This window comes from Halichoeres trimaculatus, unplaced genomic scaffold (genome assembly GCF_033239565.1).
Source record: "Halichoeres trimaculatus isolate MK-OKI-2021-1 unplaced genomic scaffold, fHalTri1.1 fHalTri1_scaffold_10, whole genome shotgun sequence".
Classification (NCBI taxonomy): domain Eukaryota; kingdom Metazoa; phylum Chordata; class Actinopteri; order Labriformes; family Labridae; genus Halichoeres; species Halichoeres trimaculatus.
Window position 1 is genome coordinate 25,864,400 of NW_027437187.1, and position 23,701 is coordinate 25,888,100.

General features: G+C 40.8%; 2 protein-coding genes across 2 annotated transcripts in view; both read right to left on the reverse strand.

The window, feature by feature from the left end:
- Window positions 1-5,393, reverse strand: part of LOC141796396 (PDZ domain-containing RING finger protein 4-like) — a 157,566-nt gene extending 152,173 nt beyond the window's left edge. The window contains exons 1-2 of the mRNA XM_074677480.1: window positions 4,825-5,393; window positions 4,660-4,746 (exon numbers count right to left, since the gene is read on the reverse strand). Of these exons, the coding sequence (XP_074533581.1) occupies window positions 4,660-4,746; window positions 4,825-5,214 (477 nt within the window). The 5' untranslated portion in view covers window positions 5,215-5,393. The remainder of the gene's footprint in view (window positions 1-4,659; window positions 4,747-4,824) is intronic.
- Window positions 5,394-9,586: 4,193 nt separating this feature from the next.
- The window catches only part of cntn1a (contactin 1a), a 77,289-nt gene continuing 63,174 nt past the window's right edge, over window positions 9,587-23,701 (reverse strand). The window contains exons 16-25 of the mRNA XM_074677074.1: window positions 23,270-23,393; window positions 19,526-19,687; window positions 19,049-19,198; window positions 18,403-18,473; window positions 16,009-16,243; window positions 14,984-15,087; window positions 14,644-14,833; window positions 12,945-13,057; window positions 12,680-12,854; window positions 9,587-11,793 (exon numbers count right to left, since the gene is read on the reverse strand). Of these exons, the coding sequence (XP_074533175.1) occupies window positions 11,717-11,793; window positions 12,680-12,854; window positions 12,945-13,057; window positions 14,644-14,833; window positions 14,984-15,087; window positions 16,009-16,243; window positions 18,403-18,473; window positions 19,049-19,198; window positions 19,526-19,687; window positions 23,270-23,393 (1,401 nt within the window). The 3' untranslated portion in view covers window positions 9,587-11,716. The remainder of the gene's footprint in view (window positions 11,794-12,679; window positions 12,855-12,944; window positions 13,058-14,643; window positions 14,834-14,983; window positions 15,088-16,008; window positions 16,244-18,402; window positions 18,474-19,048; window positions 19,199-19,525; window positions 19,688-23,269; window positions 23,394-23,701) is intronic.

Sequence of the window (23,701 nt, forward strand, 5' to 3'; positions counted from 1 at the left end):
AGCCAGTTGCCAAGACCTTTGGAAAAACATCTCATATGCCAAACCAGCAATATTGCAAATTCCTTCAACCAATGAAATTCACATAAATATGCATTGAGATAAGCTGGAATAGGATGTGGAATGAGAATTGTTAATGTGGCTAAAGAGGCATTGAATAATTATCCACTTATCTAAATCAAATTTATCTGTTATTATAAATCTCAATTAATGCTAGATGGAGTTTCTTTTAGCAGCTTGATGTGTGTGCGTCTGTTGATTTGGAGAGGAAATAGGAAATAGTGAGCAGGGCGGTCCCTCACTCACGCAGGCCAAGGATAAACAGCTGCCATGTAAATTCTGGGTAAATGACATCCCAAACAGAGCAGAACAGGTACAGAAAACACCTCCAGAGGGCTAAAGCACACAGAACATGACAGCCCAATATTTACATCCTGACAAGCACAAGCTGAGAAGAAATTTTTCATATCAACCAATCTCTTTTTTCTGATCTGTAAGCCTTGAGGGAAACAGATAGAAAGCTGTAAACCAATAACTTTGTGCCATTTTCTCTGAATGCAAGCTTTCTGCTCCATTTTCAGCAAAGTGCTTTGGGGAATTGGAGCACAAAGAGACTATAAAACAGTCTAGACAGGCAGTAAAAAGATGTATACAACTGTGTTCCCAATTGATGTGACCATTTGACGTCTGCCTTTGTTTGCAGCGACGTATAAACATGTTTTTTCCATATTTCTCAGGTAGTAAAATTGGAATTTTCCTTTTCTTCTACCAAACCCACACCCTTCAACTTCAAAGGGAAAAAAGATATTTTAGCATCTTTATTTGGGGGCTTAGTCTGGATGGGAGGAAAATCAGATCAAGTAACATGAAAGCAGAGGTCATGAATTTATATTTCTTCTTGACGTGAAGCAATCTTTTCTTATCATCTTTTTGTTATGGAAGCAAACAAACTGGCCTGCTCTCGTCCCCGCCTGTCACGCAAGGTTGGATTTTGATGACACCGATACTCCAGTTGTGTACTTGCCTTTCCCTTGGTTTTTCCTCCCTTTACCTTCCCTCTTTCTTTTGAATCAAACAAAAAAGTGTAGAGTTCTGAAATCTTGCTCTCAGGAAAGTGGAAGGCCTCTTAGTTTCTGCTACTAGCCTTTTGCTTCAGTATCAAAAGCAACATCTGGGTCAAAATAATAGATTCAAACAGTAGGATCTTTCAACAGCTTTGGTTACAAAATGATGAAAAGAGCCTTTCATTGTGAACTACATTTCCTGAGCTCCAAAACTTTTAGCTGACTCAAGGTTTAAGTGTGTATTTGAGGGATCTTGGCTGCAGACAAGAGGACGAATGAGATTCTTTTACCTCAGCTGTGGTTTTAAGTGTGTACCCGTCTGGTTTTAAACAAACATATGAGAAAATTACATGGTCAAATTAGGATGACGTTGTGTTTTTGCAATGCTGACTAATCCATTTAGCGTTTCAACGCTGTGTCCTCCTTCTATTATTTCTTTTCAGCACACCAGAACCGGCCCACTCAGCCACAGCCACCTACTGCATTCAATGTTGGCCGGGTGAAAAGACAATCAGCTGGATCTAGATCAGTACATCTCTGAGGTACAGGGAAAAATATGTTCACAGCAGTGGGACGCAGTCTTAACAACCACCTACCACCACCCCACAAAACTTTCCTCCTGTTTTATGTGTATTTCTCTACACACAGCACTGATCAGCCTCCCAACTTGCTGATTTGGGGTTGTTGACAAATGCTTATGCTTTAAAAAATCCCACTGTAAGAATAATCATAATACACTCCACCTAGTCTCACATGTTGGTCCATTTCACAAAGTCTAGCTTGTCTAATTAAGTAAATTCTGCAAATAGTACAACTTCCAAATGTTAGCAAGGAAGCTAATTCCCATCTCCAGTCCTCTAACATGTAAAAAACAAAGCTATTTGTTGGCATCAGGCAGAAGTAAATTGACTCAATTTTCTTTTTTAATTCAATATAATTCATGCTCCAATCATAAGCCAAATCATGTTAATCTAATTGATTAGCATAAGCTGGGACATCCAGTCCACAACTGTTAAGTAGATGATGAATTTAAAAAGTATCATTATTTAGTTGTATCGCTCTTGCTTATTAATGTCAAATTAGTAAGAGAACTAGTAAGATTCAACTTAACTAGCTAGTGGGTGAAAACATATGCTGAGCTAGCCAAACAGTGCACAGCTAAGTAACTACACTACTGCAGACAAGCTACCAGCATTTTGGCAACATAATAAATTCTTAATTCAACAGCACTTGTTGAATAAAAACATGACTATAGTGTTAGCTTGGAGATATGGACTGATTTCTTAGCAGTTAGCTACGAAAAGACCACAGTTGTTAGCAATGAATAAAGTGCATTCCTCCTTTATAAGCTAACCTTTATGTCCTCTTTGCAGGCAGCTCCAGGGTGCCAACTTTAGGGATATCTACATGTTTCAAAACTGGAGGATACTGCTTAGTCCTGATGCATGTTAATGCTAATGCCATACTCATTAGCCTAGCTACTACTAGCCTGTGTTCAACTTTTTCTTAGATCTAAATTTATTTTCTCATTAAAGCACCTTAAGTCAAAAGAATTTTAGCAATATCTGACCTTTGAAGTACAAATTTGTTTGGTTTGAACATCAAAACTGAGTTATGAGAGCATAATTAGTTAGTCTGTTAGAAACACTATGCCACAAATCTGTTTCCATACTTTCAACGTTCATAAAACTGATTTGGTTTGTTTTTCTGGGACATGTAGCCTTAGATCAAGTCTTCACATCAAAACAGTTGTGTAAAAAGATATTGTTTTTAAATTAGCAAGCTGAAGACTTTTTGCAACCAGCTCTTAACTAAAAGCATAAGTGAACTGGCAGGACCTGGAATCTGCTAGCTGAAAATTTTAGCTAACAATATAGCTTTTGTCTGCCTTTGCACCACATGTGCTGTGCTATCACACACAGAGCTTGACCGTTTCAGTTGTAACCTCACAGTGAAGGCTAAGAAAAGAGTCAGTCAGGCCTTAACTATTAAGAGTCGCTGCTGCTGGGATGTTTTCTGCTTATCCAATATGACTGACAATGCAGACAGAGAAAGCTTTTCACATTTCCAACAAAGCTAATTTCCACTAAACTGTAAAACTTGGTTTGATTAACTGCCTCACAGCTCTCTCTCAAGTATTGGAAAGAGAAACATTTGGAAATCAAAGAAGCAAACACAGAGTGAGAAAACTATTAAACACCCATAATAGAGGAGACGAGGAGAAAAAGAGGGCTGAAAATAGAAGCTGAGCTGCTGCCCAGCGTTGGCAGAGGAGACTGAACAGTTTTCCACATTAATCAAAAGTGAGTCTGTTGCACTCACAGCATGCTGTAGGCAATTAGAGAGATACTTTATGTGACCATTGCCACCATTAAACCCATCCACCCTCGACAGCAGCCCAAACACAACACTCAGTCTCCTCCTGGAGGGTTCAGGACAAAAACTTTGAGGCTACCCTGTGAGCTTACCCAAACAAGAGCTAGATTTGGCAACCGCATGGGGAGATTTAATAAACTGTTCCCGGCAACAACAAAGACTCTAGGAGCAGTTAGAAATGTGTCCAAATAGTTTATCCCATTAGACCCAGATTATGCTAAAGCCAAGAAGCAAACAGGCGATGATTATCACTTACTCCAAGTTCACAAGTCCAAAAGGGACAGTTTTATATCCTTTGGTATTTTTAATTTCCAAGTATGAGCAAAGCTCATGTGAAAGTGTCCATTTAGGGTCATGGCTCTGTATAGAAGTTCTTTAAAAGATAATCACTTACATCCTGTTTGAGTGAAAAGACAATATTTCATGATGCATTTTATGATGCAAATGTGACAGCTGATATTTCTATAGCAAGCTTCCACAATGCGATTCTTTTCTTTTCAATGCAGTGCGTCACTACAGCTGGACGCAGTGGTGCTTGGTGAAATATGATAAGTTGCTCTGACCTGAAACTTTCCAAAAAAGGCAGGACGCTAACCAGACCCCTGACATCAAACCAGCTGAGACACAAGAAGGAACAAAGACCACTTTAGAAGGATTTCAGAAGGACACAGGATGGACAAAAGACAATAAAGCATGAGGGAATGAGCAGATTTCTCCTTAGATGTCAGAAATATCCAAGACCTTGCATCAAACATTTGAGTCTATTATTTATGACTCTAAAGTCTTAAGTGTAACAGATTCTTTGGACAATAAAAAAGGCCCTCACTGATCGGAACAGACCACAAGACACCAAATGACAAACAGCACAGTGTGAGGACATAAACTGTCTTCACATACAGACTGTAAACATCCCACAGCATATACTGTGATCCCAAAGTCAATATTTATACTAAGAGTTGTCTGCTTAAACCTGAGCCGAGGCAACAGCAGCAACAGAGTGAGAGGAAGAAAAACAGAGGCTCTGGTGTTCTTTACAACACTCGAACAAATCCTTATATCAACAGCATGAGGAAGTGTCTCCTGGTGTGCACAAACACTGCTGCCTCTGGGCATTTTGGAGAAGCAACAACCCAGTTTATGTTCTAAAGCTTTTATGAATGAGCCATGAATGCCAGAAGTTCCAGGTTTTAAAGGCTATGAGAAGTGAGAGTGCTTCTCTTACCTCAGGTGTTGTAAGTTTTTCTTCTTCTGCACATGTTGTTGTCTCTGGTGGCTGGCTCTGCTGCTCAGAACTTGCACTAGAGTCTCCCTAATTCAACAAACAAACAGGAGTGTGTCAAGTTTAGGAGCAGAGCATGCACACGCACTCTTGAAATATCTTTCTTACCTTGTAAAAGCCGGTGACTTGCTCTGCTATGCTGCTGATGTGCAGCATGTACTGGTGAAGTCTACGCTGGTACTGGAGAGCAGCGAGTTGGGCCTCATTCTGCAGAGCTGACACCTGAGCCAAGAGGTACTGCTCCCTCCGGTTCCACCTAAGCTTCGCCATCCGGGCTTCATGCTCCAAAATCGCGCTGCGTTCCTCCAGGGCATCGGTGACCGAGCGCAGCGCGTCCACACAGCAGTGCTCTTCCCCGGACAGCAAGAGCCCGCATCCTCCCCGACAAACTCCTCCACTACTGCGACCCGGCTCCGGCTTTGTTTGCGACTCCATCCCGCCTGGTTGGAAGTTTGGCTCCTTTCCTTTGCCCGAAGTAGTTGGACAGTCGGCGCACATACTTTGCGCAGGCAGCTTTCCTGCGCGGCACAATGAGTTAGGACAAAGTTTTTGTACAAGTCTGAACACATGAAAGCGTGAGTGAAAGTTTGACCGGTCTGCGTAGCTCCTGCTGAGCTGAGGGGCTGCACCAAATCTCGCTCCACAAAGATGAGGTGTCGATCTGTGTCAGAGCAGAAAACTTCACCCCGCTGACTCACTGCTGCCCCGTCTGCTGTTAGGCTCTTCACCCCCTGTTTACACGACAGAAGAAATTTCTCCACTTTAATTCGATGTTGGATTTGTAAAAAAAATGTATGTAATTTGGTCAGTTGTTCTTATTTGTGTTTTTTGAGCAGTTTGCAGCTCTGTAAGTAGTTTGAACCCTAAGAGCGTTTCAACTCCCGCCAGCAGAGGGCGCTTAAGTTCTTAGACCACTTCAAGGGACCACTTTGATTTAAATGAAAAAGGCCAGGTTAAAGGCCCTGTGAGGAGTAAACATGAGATCATGAAATAGGCACACATTTGTATATTTACCTGCCCATAATCCACTATTTAAAATTAGATTATTGACACCAAAATCTGTTATTTCACAGTAGGTATCTTTGGACAACCCGGCCCATCTGTTTATAGAAAAGACTAACATCACTTTTCTATGCTTAAAAAGATACCTTATTTATTTTGTCAAAATGGCAGAAACCAGAGATGGACTATCAAAAAGAAAAGGGACAGGAAAGCAAAAGAAGGCAAAACATGAGAGTGACAGAGCACAGGCTAAAACACAGGTGAAGCTGTTTGTAATAATGTTCAACAACTGAGCAGTTATTCTGCAGTGGTCTGTTTAAACTTGAGAGTCTGTCAATAAAATAGAGGGAGAGGTTATGTTTGTTCTGTTTGGTGAGGTTGGAGTAGGTAGATGAGCACTTGTAGAACATAACCAGGATTCCTTAACTTTAAATGTTGCAGACACATCTTAGGCCTCATGCACACGTAGCCAGCATTTTTCAAAAACAAATATCCCCTCCCTCATTCTATTAAAAATACTTTCATCCACACACACTGGGGAAAACTGCTGATATGTGTGGCTCAAAACATGCTAAACCCATATTCGGTAGTGTTTTTCAGACGTATAACCTGTGAAAAACCAATCAGAATGAGCCCCTGTCATTAAGCTGCAACGTTTGTGAACGAAAAACTCAATTTCCCAACGTATACATGAAACCATAAAGTGTGTTTTCCGAAATCTTCACTTTGGCCTGAGTTTTCAGAAAAGTTTTAGTAATGCACAATTGTGGCTTCACATGGACGACAGGCCTAAACATACGAAAATATATATGGTTTCCCAGATTCCTGGCTACGTGTGGACATGGCCTTTGTGAGTAGCACTAAATTTAGCTGGGTACTAAAGGGTATCAATTGAATTTACAAAGTTAACTTGTCACTTTGGAAGAAAATAAATACCTCACTTCATCACTTTGCATCCTGAAAAAAAAGTTGTGCTGAACAAAGAAAAGTAGTCTTTAAAAGACAACCTGCTCTCCATTTATTTGCTTCCCGATCAAATGCACACCTTTCTAAGAGTGACTTCCTTACTACAGTGGGTGATAGTGCTCATGGGAAACATAGTCCTTCTCCCTGAAAAAAAAAAACTACAGATTACAGAAAGTTCTCAAAGCTCCTTTAAGAAAGCTTATAAATCCACATTATGTTGTTCCTCCTATCAGTTTTGAAAGGATTACATGTTTATTGATGATAATATATCAATCTGAATTGTGATATTAAAATGATCTCTATTGAAGTATTTTCATCAGTACTTAATTGCTAGGGTTTTATGACACCAAAAGGTTATAAATGTAATCAAATAAGGGACAAGAGCTGACAAGAGCACTTATTGTATTTCTAGTGTTGTGTCAAAGAGTACACGTAAATCAAATAAATTGGGGTTTAATTTAGTCTGGTTCACTTTCTGTAGTGCTTATATGTCAGTAAGACCCGTTTCTCAAGGGGATGCTGGCCCTTCTGTGCCTAAAATCCAGCCTGTAACACAACACCAGCACAGAGACGTTCACTAATAAAGCCTTCCTGCATGAGTCCAGGCCGGGTTCAGTGCCTGACACAGCATGACATATTGCAGGCACTCAGAGCAGGGCGTCACGTTTCAGTTCTCCCAGCAAAGCGGTCTGCTTTAGTCTGCCGTGCAGCACTTACAACTGTGTTTTGTGTTGTCTGAGCTGTCAAAGAACAGGTGTAGGTTTACAAAGACAATAGCACAATCTGTCCTGGGACTGCACACCTGTCTGCAAAAACACACGCACTGGAAGGTTAGGAGGAGTGTTTTTTTCACCTCCTGTCAATCACTGTAAATGAAATAGTTGTTATATTATTACTTTATAGTCTGATCTTAAATAAAATGTTCTTACATTAACTGTCACAATGAGTCTGAGGTTTTTGTGTTGAAGCGTTACACAGTCACATGACCTAGGAGCAAACTTTTTTCACAGTCTATAAACTGGACTGATAAGCCTCAGAGAGAAAATGTATCTTTCTCTTTTGTTCTCCTTCTGAGCTGATTTCTCTGGCGGCCCTCGAGTGAAACAGAGAAAGGCCTAAAGCACGAGAAGAAATCTAAAATCTGATTTATTTGGTCCAACCTAATCCGTGAAGAGAGGTGATATCAATCTGCTTTTCATCTGCAGGATACCTGATAGGAGACAAAAGTCCAGCAGCTGTTTGTGGATGGAAATCTAGACAAGTACAAAGTCGTCCTTTTCTGTAATGGAGGGCAGATTAAAATGCATTGATAGATCTGCTCTGTGATAGATCTGGTGCTGGAAAAGATTGGCTTTCTCACAGAGACAGGTATTTCTTTCCAAAACAGAAAAATTACACACAGACTTATAGATCTGTAACACATACTTGATTGGAAAGTTGAAGTTAGTCCATGGTGCTATATTTCTTTGTGTGTTTCAGGTTATGTATCAAAAGCAGTTAATACTGAAAGTCTTAAATAACCATCCTAAAGCCAAAATGAGTGAGTGCTGAAATGTTGTTTCTCACCAAATAATACCTCATAGATTCTTTATCAGGTTCAGGTCAGGCCACTTCCCTTGCATGGTTAGCAAACCTTTTTGTTATAGTTTTGGTGCTGTGGGCAGGTGCTAATCTCTACTGGAGGAAGAAATCTGCATCTCCATAAAGTTTGTCAGTTCATGAGAGCATAAAGTGCTTTAAGATGTGGTTGGTTGTATTGACTTTGGACTAAATAAAACACAGTAAACTAACACTTGAAGATGACATGAATCAAGATGACATGAATCCAAATTCAGACTGACTGCTGAAAAATTACACTGGGTTTCAGACATCTTTGAATCTGTGCCTCTCTTTTGACTTTGATTTCACCTTGACAAATACATCAACTGACGCTCAGACCTTGTCAGCTGACAAAGACAAATGTGCAAAAAAAATCTCTTCGACCTTTTACTGCCATCATGTTACATTTCATACATGAGATTCAAATACCTCTATTTCATCAACATGGTAAATAGCTTCCTTAAAAAAACTGTTAAATTAATGTTTTAAAAAAAATCTAACCCCCTTGAGGATGATTATACCACAGGCAGTTGAAGTTGTGTTTTGGCCTTTTTAAAACTAACTAACTTCCTCTCATGAAATCTTTCACACCCTTTTCCCCAGAGAAAATGATTAATCAAGCATAGCGTTAGTTCAGGTAGGCCATGACGTAGAGCTTTAACAGCTAAGCTGCCATCATCGTTACAGATCAGCTGATGGCTCGGCTTACTCCTGTGTCCACCTCCTATTGGAAAATTGCATTCAGGGCGGGCTACTTAAACAGCTCCAGCCCAGCCTCCTTCCTGCTTCCTCTGATGGCATTTTGCAACCCACCTCCACCCCAGCTCCTCCTATCAATGCATTTATGTCAATTGCCCTGGTCTGTCTGGGTTTTTATTTTTGCTGCTGCTCTCCCTGCTTATGCCGCTCATTATGGCTCATGATGGGCAGGGAGGTGTGTTCTTCCTGCCTCAGGCTGAACCAGAACCATACCGCCGAATGAAACCGTGCAAGTTAATAAAGATTATTTTGACAAAGTGGTCCTGACTGAGCTAATTTTCAAAATGTTGCATTTAGAAGAGCATCTTAATTGTCCCTCATTTTTTTAAATATGTATTTTCTGCATTAAAAGAATGCATAATTACTAAAAGCTTTACTACTGAAGTCATCAAAATCGCCAAAAGTATCTAATGTGACACAAAAAAAAAAAAAAGAAAAATGAAATGCTAAACATAAACATCTCAGTTCCAAAAAGAAAGGAATTTCCTGGCATTTTTGATGAGTCAGGCTTTCTATGGTTTGAATGACAGAAAACACACAACTACTTGAATAGTTAACTACACTTTTATTGTTCCTTTTCCAGCCAATGAGAGTTTCCAGTTTTATCCCTCACAAGTGCCGTCCAAGTCCAGCACAGCGCTGAACTTCAGCTAACAGCCAAACATGCCGCCACTGACACCAGTGATGCTATCAAATCCAAAACCATCATGTGTGCGAGTCAGCAGGACCATTTCTGAACTTAATGAGTGAGATTCCTTTAGTCAGTTTATGATTTCCTCTCCCAAGAATCATCGTCTCCCCCGAGGCTTCACATGAGATGACTGGCTGAATGAAGCTTAGCAGCTAATGTACATTTTGGGCTTTCATCTACTCACTCTCTGACGTAAAGGGATGTCACTCAGGAATGGAATGTATTTCATATGAAGCCGAGAGAAGTCGCTATGAAGTTGATTTGTTGCAAAGTAATGTACCATTTCGTCTCCAATGTCATGCATGTTAAAATGTAGAGCCGCTGCTTCGTCCAAAATGTCAAAGTTCAAGGCATTCATGCATTTGGCAACTCTTTTTTTTATGATTTGTCGCATGAAGGATAACGGGGGAAAAGCACTTTGTGGTGGATTTTGATATAGTCACAATGTTGAAGCATGGCCAGCATCATCACATGAGAAATGAATGGGAGGAGATAAAAACACAGCATGGTTCCTCCATATGAGGGAAATCAACTTTAAACTGTCCAGCTAGAGGTGGGACATGACATACAAATATAATAAACAAGAAAACAACAGTTTAAAATGTGTATATATCTCTGAACACGTTAATAAAAAGACAAATATAGTGCAGCAGAGCTTTAGAAAAACCCCACGGCTAACATGGATGGCTTTGTTTATGCTTCTGTTTATACCAGAGAAATTAAAAACAGAACAGACTAGATCACTGTTAAAGGAGCTAGGCAGGTTGTCTTATTAGAAAATATGAAGTAGCAACAGATGAGTCGAACATTGCACAATTATTGGAGGGCATGAGCGTCGCTACTGTTCACTGAGACTGTTAATAGAGACTCTCACACAAAGCCATAAAAGAGAAATGAAAATGTTTACATGAAACAAAATGCCAACATTCTTTACAAAGCACCGAGTGGTACCACAGAGGTCCTAACGATACAGTCAAAACAAAAGTTAGTCTTTTAGATTGAATTTAGTTTTTCCTCCAGGAGATCAAACCTCCATGAATGCACCAACATGATCCAGGTATAAGTGTCACTGTCACACATTATTTGCTGCTGTTTGCATTTGAAGATTGCTCATTTGATATGTTCTGTTCTCTCCCTTTACATTCAGCTCTGTAAACATGGATCATTGTGCCTTCACTTTGCTGAACTTTGCCCTCTTCCTAACAATGTTAACATGCACACATTTCTGAAAGTGGTTTTCTATTAACAGAGCTCATGTTGTGATTTGGAGATCAGCATTATTTGCATATCCAAAATTTTTCTTTGACTAACATCCATAACATGTTAGAATAAAAAACATAATTATTGGTTACATATTATGTCAGCATCTCTAAACTCAATGATGAGATTCGCTTTGACTGTATCTGTAACAAAAGGTGTGCTTCATTTAAAAAAGGAAAGAAAATGCCACTGAACTGCAAGTAAAGAAAGACAAAAAGACATTTTTTTTATAAACGAGTACACTTATTCTTCACAGCAAGTTGTTCACTTTGTACTATGGAATGCACTGGAATATCAGGGATCAGTTGAAGCCTACTTTTCCAATCAGAGCGGGAAATGTCGGCTTCGTGATGTAAAAAGACTCAGCTCAAGCCTCCTCAAAGTGTGCTGCTCACACTCTCAGTTGTGATCCATTTTCAAACAAGTTATTGTGAAAGATAAGTGCAGTCATTTACATAAGGCATATTTAAAAAGTTGACAGAACTCCTTTGACACTCCTCCAGAGAGGCTTTTCGTGGATAAATAAGGGATGTCTTTGTCCGTTTCCAATTTTTTTTTTCCATTTCCACAAACATATTCCAGACGAGGGGAAAGAGTTGGAATATGACGTCCCGGGTTTATAGGGCAGAACCAGAAGTTTGTGGAAAGAGTCCCAAAGTCCTCATAGGCGTCAACCTTTAAGAGTCTCCTTCACTGTAAGTGAAGACAAAGATGGCGCTACATTCAGAGGTTCAGGCAGAGGAGAGCCATCAGGAGCAGGAGGAGGACACTGAGGGACTGGGCAGCCATGACACCTCCACCTGAGAGAAAGACAGAAACAGGCACATCAGACTTGCTTTAAAAATTACTGACATGGCAGTCAGGGTTGGTGCTGAACATCATGAATTCCCAGAGCCCCGAGCACTCATCCATCAAGCTGGACACCGTATTTGGTGAAGTGTGATATTATACTCCATCTATGAGGAGATCACCTTAAATGCCCCTCCATTTGTCACTGCCCTGCATTTGAAATCCCCCACAGCTTAAATCCTCCACTCTGTGAAATCAAGCTGTCAGGTGGGCCTGGACTGAATGATAAGGGATAAGGAGAACCACAGGAGGGGTTTCCTCAACTCATCAAGATCAATTACAGAGGATTAAGGCCTCCTCTACTCAGCGGGCCAACCTGTCAGTCCATCAGCCGGTGAGGGGATGGAGCCAGCGGGCCATCGAGGCTTTAGTCACGAACCGTAAAGTTTCTCATCTCAGCTCTCCAGAGTGAGGTATGAAACCCGAAGTGACAGCTCTGCTCGGCTCATGGGAACCCTCAGCTGTGACAAAGGATAACCTGGTGCAAACTCTGAACCTGCTCTAATCTCACTAACAAATGACAGGCTGGGACTCAACAGTCACAGTGTGTTACCTCAGCACTATGGAATTCAAATATGATTAAATATGTGAGGGGTTTCTTTATTTCTCTATTTCACATACGTGAAACTGAGCCAAGCAAAATGATACACAATGAGATTTCCCACTGATGCTGAGCTAAATTCTGTTCATCATTAAGGGGGAATCAGAACTGAAATGGAAGAGCGACTCTTTTTTTTCTTGATTAGCAACTTAATCATGTTATACTGTCCTTTCTACGTACTACACGAGACATAAACCATAAAAATTTAATTTTTCTTTCACAAAGTGTCTTTTTACTTCTGTATCCTTGGGTGCTTGGGATGACGACTTTCGTCACGGCCCCGTCTCCTCCCGCAGTGTGCGCTCGGATTTCTATTGTATAGGTCTTGTCTGGCTTGAGGACGAGGTCTATGGATGGTCGAAAGGTGCTGTAAAGGGTGGGTATGGGTAGGCCCTCCTCTCTGCACAGCACCTGCACACATAAGAAGCAATAAAAACAGCACTGTATCACTTCAGAGAGATTTGAGATGTCACAAATAAGTTAATACAGAGCTGAACTCACTTTGTAATTCTCTATAGATGACTCGTTCGACATCGTCTCCATTTCCTCCCAGGCAATATTTATGGATGAGCCCTTGAACTTTTGACCAATTATTTTTGGGGCTTGACTTGGAGCTGGTAAGAGAAACACAAACAATGTAAACAATAGTGTCAGAAAGTACAATTTGAACATTTGAAATAAATGCATACACGTCATACAAAGTCAGAGGAGAGAACAGTCAAAGAAGAAGAAGATTGACTTTATTATTCCCCTTGGTGGAAATTCTGCTTTTTACACTCTGAATCATGCTATATATGTACACACACAAACACACACAAACAGCACTTTTGCATAGAAAAATGCAACAATTAGAGAGGTCAGAGTGATGGCGCTGCACTCTCGGTGGACACCTGAGCAGTTGAGGGGTTTTGGTGCCTTGCTCGAGGGAACCCAACAGTGCTCAGGAATGTAAACCAACACCCCCAGCTGTAAGCCCAATTCCCAATCTTGTTCTGAACCTGGGCTTGAACCAACAACCTTCTGATCACCAAACTAAGTCCCTACGGACTGAGCCACTGCCGCCCCAAAAACCTGACCTGAGGCCAGCTTTTCATCCCTTCAGGCTGTAAATACACAGGCTGACTCTGTTTACTGTCAGACCTAGCTTCATCCTTTGCCACAATCTGTGTAGATTTAGTAATCCCAACCTAAAAGGTGACTCCAGTCCAAACAATAAACCTCGGATAACAAATGCACTGAAATAGATGAAACAAAAAGGGGTTTTTACTCAGGTGACCCCTCACAGATAAAAGCTGACTGAGGAAGTTGATGATGCACAGCTTTTTCTTCATCTTCTTTTCTACAATTCTATCATTGATTTCAAACTCTTTGACATGATTCCCCAAGCTTTTGTAAATGGTTGCATGTTAGAGTCCTTGGAGTCTGATGCTGGTTCTCCTCAGGGCTCAGTAATTTTTCCTCTGCTTTTCATCATGTGCACAGCTGCAGCGCTGTAGTCACTCCTTCAAAGTTTAGACTGTGATCACTGTGTTGCTCAGAAAGATGAGCAGCAGTATTTAAGACTCACTGTCAATGTGTGAGGGAGGCCTGGTTAACCCCTTAACTACCCCCCAAAGTGCCAAAACTGGTAAATGGCATACCCAAAAATTAAATTAGATGCTGTTCTTAAACCCTTGAAATTTTAACTTTGGCAGTCAAACTTCTTTTAACTGTAGCTAGTATGTATTGTTATTGATGTAATAACACACAAGATTTGAACGTTCCTCTCCTGGATTTTTCATTTTTGTTTTCTTTTTCTGTAGCACACTTGGAAGGATGAGGATGTGAAATTGAAACTTAAATAAGAGTATGTGGGTGTCTGTTCACACCATGTCACACTCGGTGGATATTATTGGCTGTGGAGAGACCACAGATTGATCCTTTCTGTCATATGAGGTCTCAATCAAAGGGACTACAATTTCAATTTTATCTGTTTTGTTTAGGAAAGACCCTTCAGAATAGGGCCTGATCGATAAAGGGCTCAACACCAACATTAAGTAAATAACAGTAAGCCGAACAAGTTGAAACAAAGCATGTTTAACCTTCTTATAACCCATCAAAAGAAAAAAAGATTAAAACCCAGATAAAAGCTTCAAACAGTAAAAAAACAGGATCCAACCACTGAATCTATCTGCTTTACCGTGAGCAAAGCCAAACTTACGGGGTTTCTTGGTCAGTATTTGAAGGCGTCGACTGGGAGGCCCGTATCCTGCAGAGTTGTAGCCCCGGACTTCTATGAAGTAGTAGGAGTTTGGCTTCATACCATCAAACCTGGTGTGGTTGTCCCTGCCAGAAACCGCCACTCTCTGGGCTTCTCCTTCACTGTCCTTTTGATTCCTCCAGTACTTCACCTAGGGTGAACAAGCACACAGGTGAGGCGATGGGTGGGTTAAAACAGGAGCTGTCTTAACTGGTTTATAGTATATTTAACAAGACAGGTCAAAAATGAGTTCTTTGGTTGTTCACAGTAGCAGGTTAAACATGCCACTATGGCCACTCACCTGGTATCCATCTACATTGCCCTGTGGGAGAGGCATCCACGATACACTGGCCTCTGTAGCGGAGAGAGCTTTGCCTTCAATGATAACAGGAGCTTCAGATGGAGCTGAGGAGGGACAGAAAAGGAGAACGAAACAAGACCATCAGAAATGCATTTTTAGCGTACACAGCAAACACAGCATGCTCTATAAGAATGAATGCATTCAGCAATGCTAATGGATCCATTACTTAGACTTTGAAGTCACTAAGCCTTCCCTGTTTGTGTCTGCTGGTCTTACTGATGCTGCAGCTCCATTTCAGCCATCTGAATGAATCACCGTTAGAATCGAGTGAAGAAGACAGGAATCTCTTTTGGCTCACATCCTCGAACCGGGACATCAGACACCTTCAGTGACTTATGCGCTAACTTACCCACTATGTGTACGCTGTCCGTGCCAAGAAACTGTCCCTGTTGTTAAATCGCCACACTAGGCCTTGGACCAACAACACTATCTCTGTTCTGAACACAGAAACAAACCTGGAAGCACACTAACACACACTGTCACACCCTTAGAGGCAGCGCAGTCGGCAGGCTTCGCCACAAAACCGCATCTCCATAACCCAACATGAGTAGATTGCCGGTGGTTATCTCGACTGTCTGTCAGTGGAAGTTAATAACTAGGCTAAATGCTTTGCATCCTTGGGTGAATTATCAGCTTTCTGGTTCATGCTACAGAGATCATGGTAATCCCCCCACAGGAGAGAAAAATGGTGAGACAGAGAGATGGGGGTTCATTTTCAAGGGGTATTAAAATTCCTCACTACTTTACATGAGAACTTCTATTAAAAAGATCCTCCTCCATTGAAAAGCACGGCGACAGTGATAAGTAGCTGACACTGACAGACTGAAATAGCAGAGTGTTGGAATATTGAAGAGCTCCTCATTCTCTGTGATTCAGGCTAATCTGTGACATTGTTTTGGGATCACTTTGGCTCATTTCCTTTCTACTCTTCATGGCTGAGAGCTGTGAATCTCTGCAGTGCTTACCATCTTGTGCTGAGTAAATGGGAGCTGTTAGGCTGAAGGGTCCCTCTCCCTGGCTGTTGAACGCTTTGACTTTTACTTGGTACTCCGTGAATGGAGGGATGTTGGGGTCTTTGTGGACATAACGCATGGCCTGGGGATCTGCAACCGTCACTTTCATCCACTCATTCCCGCCTTGTGGTTTAAAGGCCACGATGTAGCCAAAGTTGGGTCCATAGTAGTACTGAGGCTGTACAGGCTGAAGACAGAAATATCAATCAGTGACGTTAATGTGGAAAATATGTGACATGACACCTTATCAAGCTTGCATATCTCTATTCACGCCACATTCTTCTAATCACCGATGTTTTCATGCTTCTCAGTGAAATGAAAGCTAAGACTCTCTTCTACTTTATCTCTCAACATCAGTCTAGCAGCCTGCTTTCCTCTGTCTGCTCTCTGACTTTATTGACACACCAGATGTCAAGTAGGACATGCCTGCGTTAGTCACTGCTAACCACTGCTGGGAACTGAAGCCGATGCTTCAGCCAAACAAAAGGTAATTTACTGATAAAAGCTTGTTAATAAATGGTTGCATAGAGGAAATGGAGGATAATACTCCGGCCCAGGCATTGATTTTTGTTGATAGTGATATCTGTTTTTTAATATAAAGTAGTATTAGTGGTTTGACTTGATCCAAGTCTGTTCTGTGATATTGTTTCCATATGTTTGAAAGTCTTCTACGCTACTTTTTTTTCTGCCATACTTTCAAATCATCCCAAATCTTTCAACTTGTCATTGATTTCTATGAACGTTTAAGAACTGTGTTTGAGGTTAGGTGTCCTGCCAACACTTTGACACATTGACAGTACATTACAAAAAAGTCTTAATTTTAGCACATTAATGTCTTGGGACAAGAAAAATACCACTAATTGTATAGAAAATGACTAAGTTTTGGAGAAGTGTGACCAAGGTGTTTTGTCTTTTTCCAGGTTGCGCCTCATGAGGTTCACCCAGCGGGTAAGCTGGGTTCAAGTCCAGCATGTAGCCTGTTTTCTGAATGTCATTCCCCACTCTCACCCTGTTTCCTAGTCTGTCCACTGTCCTATCCTCTCTGATTAAAGGCATAAAAGCCAAAAAAATAAATTTAAAAATAACTTTAAAAATGAAAATAAAAAAGAACAGTTTTTGAGGCAAAAATGTAGTTTTTGTAATTTGTTGCACAGAAAATGGTTTTGAGGATGTGTCACTGTAGGAGGAGTTGTGGTTTGTCTCTTCCACATTGTTTTCACATGTGTTTGTTGTACAAGTCTGATCCATTCAGTTGGTAAAAATGTGTTTGGAACATATCTTCAACAAGTTTCATATTGATAAGAGTTTTGGTTAAGAGAGCTGTCTGTTGAGATCCCCTGACTTTTTGAGACAGAAAAGACACGTTCATGTTAATTTTCAAGCTTCTCAGAGATAAGAAAAATAGATTTTAAAAAAAGATGATTATCCAAAACATCTAAATCTTAGAATTTAAACTTTGTCAGGTGCTGAATAATTTACAGTGTAGTATCTGAGATTGAACTCCCAAAATCGAATTCAGAAACAACAACTCTACCACTGAGTCTAAGCCAACCAAAGATCTGTTTTTGTCATATTTAGAGATAGGAATTTTAAATCTTGCAAATCCATGAGTTTTCTCTAAACTTGCATTAAAAATATTAAAACTTTGACATTTCAAATACTTCAAAACCCAGCAAACAAAGTGACATTTGATAGCTTCTATACTGGCAGTCATTGTTATGAGGGTCTAAAGCACCTCCACACCTTGCTGATATTCATAGTTTGGGATTATTATTAAGGCAGTCTAATAGCCTAATATTATCTTTTAAACATGCTCCAACATTTTGCACTGAAACCACTCAAATTATACAAGCTTCATACATCCATCTTTGTTTACTCCTGACCCAACCAAATTATATCATGCAAACATTTGTCTTTTGCCTTTACAAAGGCTGCTTTTCCTTAAAAAAAGTTCCTCTTTATCAAGTGTAACAGATATAAATAGGGTTATAAAAGTGAGTCACCCTTTTTTTCTTATTCTAATAACATTCAATTAGACGGCCCCCCCAGATACAAGGGCGCATTACATCCAATAACATTTCTGCTTTGTTTCAGTGTCATTTACTTTATTCTTGCATTAATCATTTTGCTGTTTTTGTTTCAAAGAGTGTTTTATTAAATCAAGGTTATTCTAAATGCATCACTTTCATATTGATTTATTATTATCCTGATATCATATAATGAAAAATCCGCCTCTTGGAATCAAAGTGAGGTGAGCTAACAGCAGCATGTGTCTCCTTCCTGAGAGCTCTTACATGAGCTCGTGACCCTGTTCCCCCCTGTGCACAGCGGAAAGTCCAGACCTACCTTCCATGTGATGATCAGCTCTCTGCTGCTCCCTCCGCCCCCGCCAACGTCCGAGGGCGCCACCACAGGAACTACAACAATGAGACAGCAACAGCAAAACTCTGAAACCCACATGCTAAGAATCCACACAAACAACGCCAACCCACACAGGCTGTAACCTATCCCTGGCAGCCGAACTGAAACATCCTTCCTCTGCAAATACTATATCAATGTCTGCTTCTGTGCCAAATGCAACACCTTAATGTCAGTGTGGGAACGCAGCCCATCAAGAGGCAGGGAGGCAAAAGTTTCTCTTGTTTTGCCTTGAGTCTAGTAGCTCACGCTCAAATGATGATTATTTTTTTAAGAGGGATACTGCAGGCCTGTGATTTCCATTTTATAATTGAATTTCAGTATACAGTTTCAGCAAAGTGCTCATTTGTAGGGGTTTGTGTGGTTAGTTTGGCAGCATGCTCCTGCTGTAGGAAGTACAGACTGATGGGATTTCTGCTGACTCTTTTCAACAGGGATACTTAGCATATGTAAACAGTGCTATAATGGAATTATGAAGAATAAAAGCAGAGTGGAAAGCTGGACTGTGGGGACTGAACCTCTGTGACCTTTCAAGTTACACTCCCTTCAAACCAAAGTTAGGACAAGATCTTACCTGATTCTAAGGTTTTCTCTTTAGGCGACGGACTGCTCGGCTCTCCTGTCCCTAGAGTGTTGGTGGCGATCACCCTGAACTCGTACTCTATCCAGGGGAACAGATCCATCACTGTGGCCATTTCTGTGTTCCCTTCTACGTCTGCAGGAACTGGAGGGAGACACACAGATTTTTTTTTATTATGCTGATACAATATGTTAAACATTGTTTAAACCTTGTTAAATGAGGTTGTGCTGCCCCACAGTTTAACTCAAGAGTTCTTAAAATAATAATAAAGCTTTATTTTCGGAGCCATTCTTGTATTTTAAGTCCGTGAGGTGGATTTAATTATATTGCAGCCTTTTTTAAGAGACATGAACCACCATGTAGTCCAACAGTATCTCCATGTGCCATGACCCAAATTATTATTACACCAGAGCAAGCTCAGCATTAAACTAACAGTGTTTATTTGACCAAGCAGTGCAGTGGAATTCTCACATGTAGTGGCGGTCTTCCAAACATCCTTAGAGAAGGAGTCCCTGTACTGGATGGTATATTTAGAAATGGGGCTGTGGTTGTCTGCTCCGCGGCTCCACTGCAGTGTCACAGTCTTGTCAGTTTTGTTCATCACTCGAACCCCACCTGGGGCACCCGGGGGACCTGGGGTAAGAAAAAAAAAAAAGGAACATGAGACAGGCTAAAGGTGTTGGTTGATGGGTGAAAAGCACATGTGACACTGTCCTTTAGCCTCAAGTTCACAAGTTTAAAATCACACAAGTGCCCACTTTGGCTTGTCCCTCAGGCAGATAGTGAGTGTCCTACTTGCTCTAAAACTGTAGCCACAGAGAAAAAGAGAGGGGGAGAGAGAAAGTTATTAAAGGAGCTTTATCTTTATTCAAGCTCATGAGGAAATTCTTGGCAAAAGTCCCGAGCCCTGTAATAACTTTATCCTCAACACCAGAATGCAAAGAGACCTCTGTTTGACTCATGTGTAACCCAAGAGAGCACATCAACGCCCTTACATTTCTCCTTTTATAGTCTCTTCTTTAAAAGGCTTGTGGATTAACACATTAAAGCTCAGCAACCATTGACATAACTGACCTAAAGCTAACGCAAAAGCTTTGAATCCAATGTTTCTTTTGGTCCTCTTGCTCCGTTTGATTCTTCCTTTGGAACATAAAAATGTCCTAATAGAAAACCCAGACTGTGTGAGGGTTAGGCTCCCAACCCACAGCTTCTGAAATCAGCCAGGATTTACTCTTTCCAAGTCATGAATATGAGCCAAGACATGTAAGGCGATTAAACAGCCCAAAGTGGACAGCCCTTAAGCTTTTCCTCTAGGAGTCAGGAGAGAAAAGCTAAGCATGGAAAAATGACAGATTTTTTACTCCAAATGAAAAGGTGAAACATCAAGAAAATATTATCAGGTTCATGCAACGTGATGGCGTCATGGTGTTTAAACTGATGTACTTACTCAGTTACAGGAACATCAATTCATGAAGTTTATAAAACGTTTTCCTCATCTGCAGACGCCTAGATTAACAAGACCTCATTCCAGCATCCTATCAGGAAGGACTGTAACATAACACTACAAAAATAGCAGCCGTCATATGAAAACACTTCTGCTACCTATCTCAAATCCCAACTAATAACAGTCTACAGGTGCAGAGCTCTGTTTTTTAGCTCATACATTCTCCTCCAGCAGATCTGCTTCCTCATCTGACATGATTAATGGCTGTCTTTCATCCCTCCTTCCCTGCAGCCTGAGCTGTTGGCATTTGGCACTCCATTAGGGCCCTGTGTTTTGATTCCACTGTGGGGAAAAACGTCACAGTCAGCTGCTGCGCGTTCACCTGGCTATCTATCAGCGCATGCACAGAGAGAGGAAGTGATGGCAGCACACTCAGGGCAAAGCAAGGATCACTGGAATCCAGATCACGGCTCGAGTTCTTGGGTTGCAATCTGAAGAGACCCTTTGTCCGCCTCACTCTGGGCCTGCTTCAAGACCTGGGAGGGAGGGCTGTAAAGGCTAAGCTGTCACTCATCGGGAAGAGGAGGGTGGTGAATCATTCGGGAGGTGAAATACAGTAAATGACAGACAGAGCAGTGAGGAATTTTGGCTGAGTGTATTCAACGAGTGTTGATATGTGGATGTGGCAGGAGGAACAATCGACCAAATCAGCAGCACTCCGTATCAAAACACTGCGATGAAAAGATAAGAGATGTATGATGTTCTGCCACTCCAGTCATCTCATACTCATCCAAAGTATTACACAACCAGAAAGCACTTGTTGTGTAATGCCAGAGCTCTCAGTGGAGTGTTTCTTTAGAAGGGGGCTGACATATAACTTGATAGACTTGTTGTTGACAGTCGAGGTTTAATCAAATCTAGTGCTGATTCTAAAAAAACACAGCTTGTGACCATGTGAAAAACTTTTTCTGTGAAAAGTTGACAATACTCCCCCTGGCTGCTCTCAGAATAAGTTTAACTTCATTTGCAATGTGTCAACATGACCTGAAACAGTGTCACAGACGAGGCCCCTTATAGAAAGCCAGTTATTGGTGTCTGGGCGCTGCATCCCCGAGCAGACAGGCGGATCTCTCCAGGGCGACAGATACTATCTCACCCTGCATTTCTTTATTTAACTTTGTGGCCGTAATTTCTTCAATCAGGTGGAGTCTCACTCTTGACAGATAATCTGATGGAAAAAAGTCTTTGTTCTGTTTTCTCAGAGGAGATTTTCTTTTTCCAAACATGCCCTGAAAAACATTATGTGCTAGTGTTATCTCTCTCCAGAGTCTCAATTCTCCGGTTTCTCTGCAAACACACACACTTTCACCTAGCGGGGCAGAATCTAATGAGCTTGGTCAATATTAAAAAGTCTTGTGCTCTTTTTCACAGACTCTTACAATAAACTCTTGGCTTTGAAGTTATTGTTCTGTGCAAATTACACATAAATTAATAACTCACAAAGTCCAAGTCTGTCTGATACACTGGGAATTTCAGGCATGTGCGGGAACGTTTGATCAGATTCAGACTCAACACAAGAGCAATTGTTGTTACACAGAGATGCAAATGTTGTTTTATCCTTCTACATGAGTGGACGGGAAGAAGTGGCATCACAATGTCGAGCCAGTGAGGTGTGCTCAGAAAAGATCTGATTGATTTTTATGACTGTTTTCAAGTATGGACTACATTGTACAAAAATTAACTTTAAAATAACGATAAAATACTGGCAGCAGAAATGTCCAGTAATTTCCTGCTCTTTGACAGTGCATGAAATGTAATTTATTTTTACAGTATGATACTGTATAAGATTACGGCAGTTAAATGAGAAACAGCAGTAAATTACTGGCAACCCTGCAGCTAGCAATTACCTCTGCCAAGGAAATTATGTTTTTGGGAGAGTTTGTTTGTCTGTGAACAACATAAATCAAAAAGTTACAGATGCATCTTCATTAAATTTTCAGGAAATGTCCAAAGTGGGATATGGAAGAAGTAATTAAATTTTGCAGGTGATCTGGATCACCGTCTGGATGCAGGATTTTTTAAAAGGATTCTTTATCATTGTGAGATAGGGCCGTTTTCATCATATGTGTATATAACTCCACGATCAATCATTGGATTGCTTTGCAAAACAACACAAGACAAGGTCAGGATAACTTCTGACTGATGTAAAAGTATGATTCAGATCCTGGCAATATTCTGGATACTAAGATCCAAAATACGAAATATGTACTTGGACATTATAATTGTCACTGTCAGGTAACAAATTATTGTACAAATCTGCAACCAACACCAAATTGTAGCAGACAGTCTGCTGAAAGGGAGTATAACATTAAAGTAGGACTAAAGTGTTGCGTGACAATCATAATATGCTTGGCGGGGGTCTATGCTCTCTGAGGGCTTTTCTAGTTCACAGTTATTTTACAGCAACATAATTGTTGTTGTGATGGTGTGTTGTAACTGTGAGCGAGGAGGAAATGCAGTGGATATGAGATCCTGCTGTACATTGCGATGTTACACTGTGAAGGACACAGGCTGCGCTCCACGTGACATGCAACGGCTGCCTGTGCTCCAACTCATGGACCGACTGGCGGCTGCTAAATGAAATTGTAGAGTTGTACAGTAAAACTAAATAACAGATTTTTTACAGTGCTGTATTTAAACAATACAGGATTTTACCGTTTAAATTCCTTTGTATATTTACACTAATTTGTTACAGTGTATTTATGACTCACCTCTGACAACCAGGTGAGCAGAAGCGGTGACGCTGTCAATGGGGGTCTGTGCGGTGCAGGTGTAGAGTCCAGCATGCTTCAGCTGGGCTTTCTTGATCATCAGCTCGCCGTTTGAACTACCATTCTGCACAAAAAGAACACAGACCAAAGTTTATAACATCCATCATGACGCGATGCTTTATCATCACATGTGTAGCAGAATCACAATGTTTAGTAATCCCTCACTGAGCCTTAAATCATGTTTAGAAAATATTATGATGAAGTATCCTAAAAGAATCTTTCACCACCAGAGGAACTAAAATATCTAGACGTAGCCTTCAGCTAGCTGCCGACACTTCTTTTAAGCGTCACATCATTCTGGGTTTTGCTCTCACAGGACAGAAACAGAATAAGAAAATACACGGCTACTTTAAAGTTGGTTTAAGAGAACCA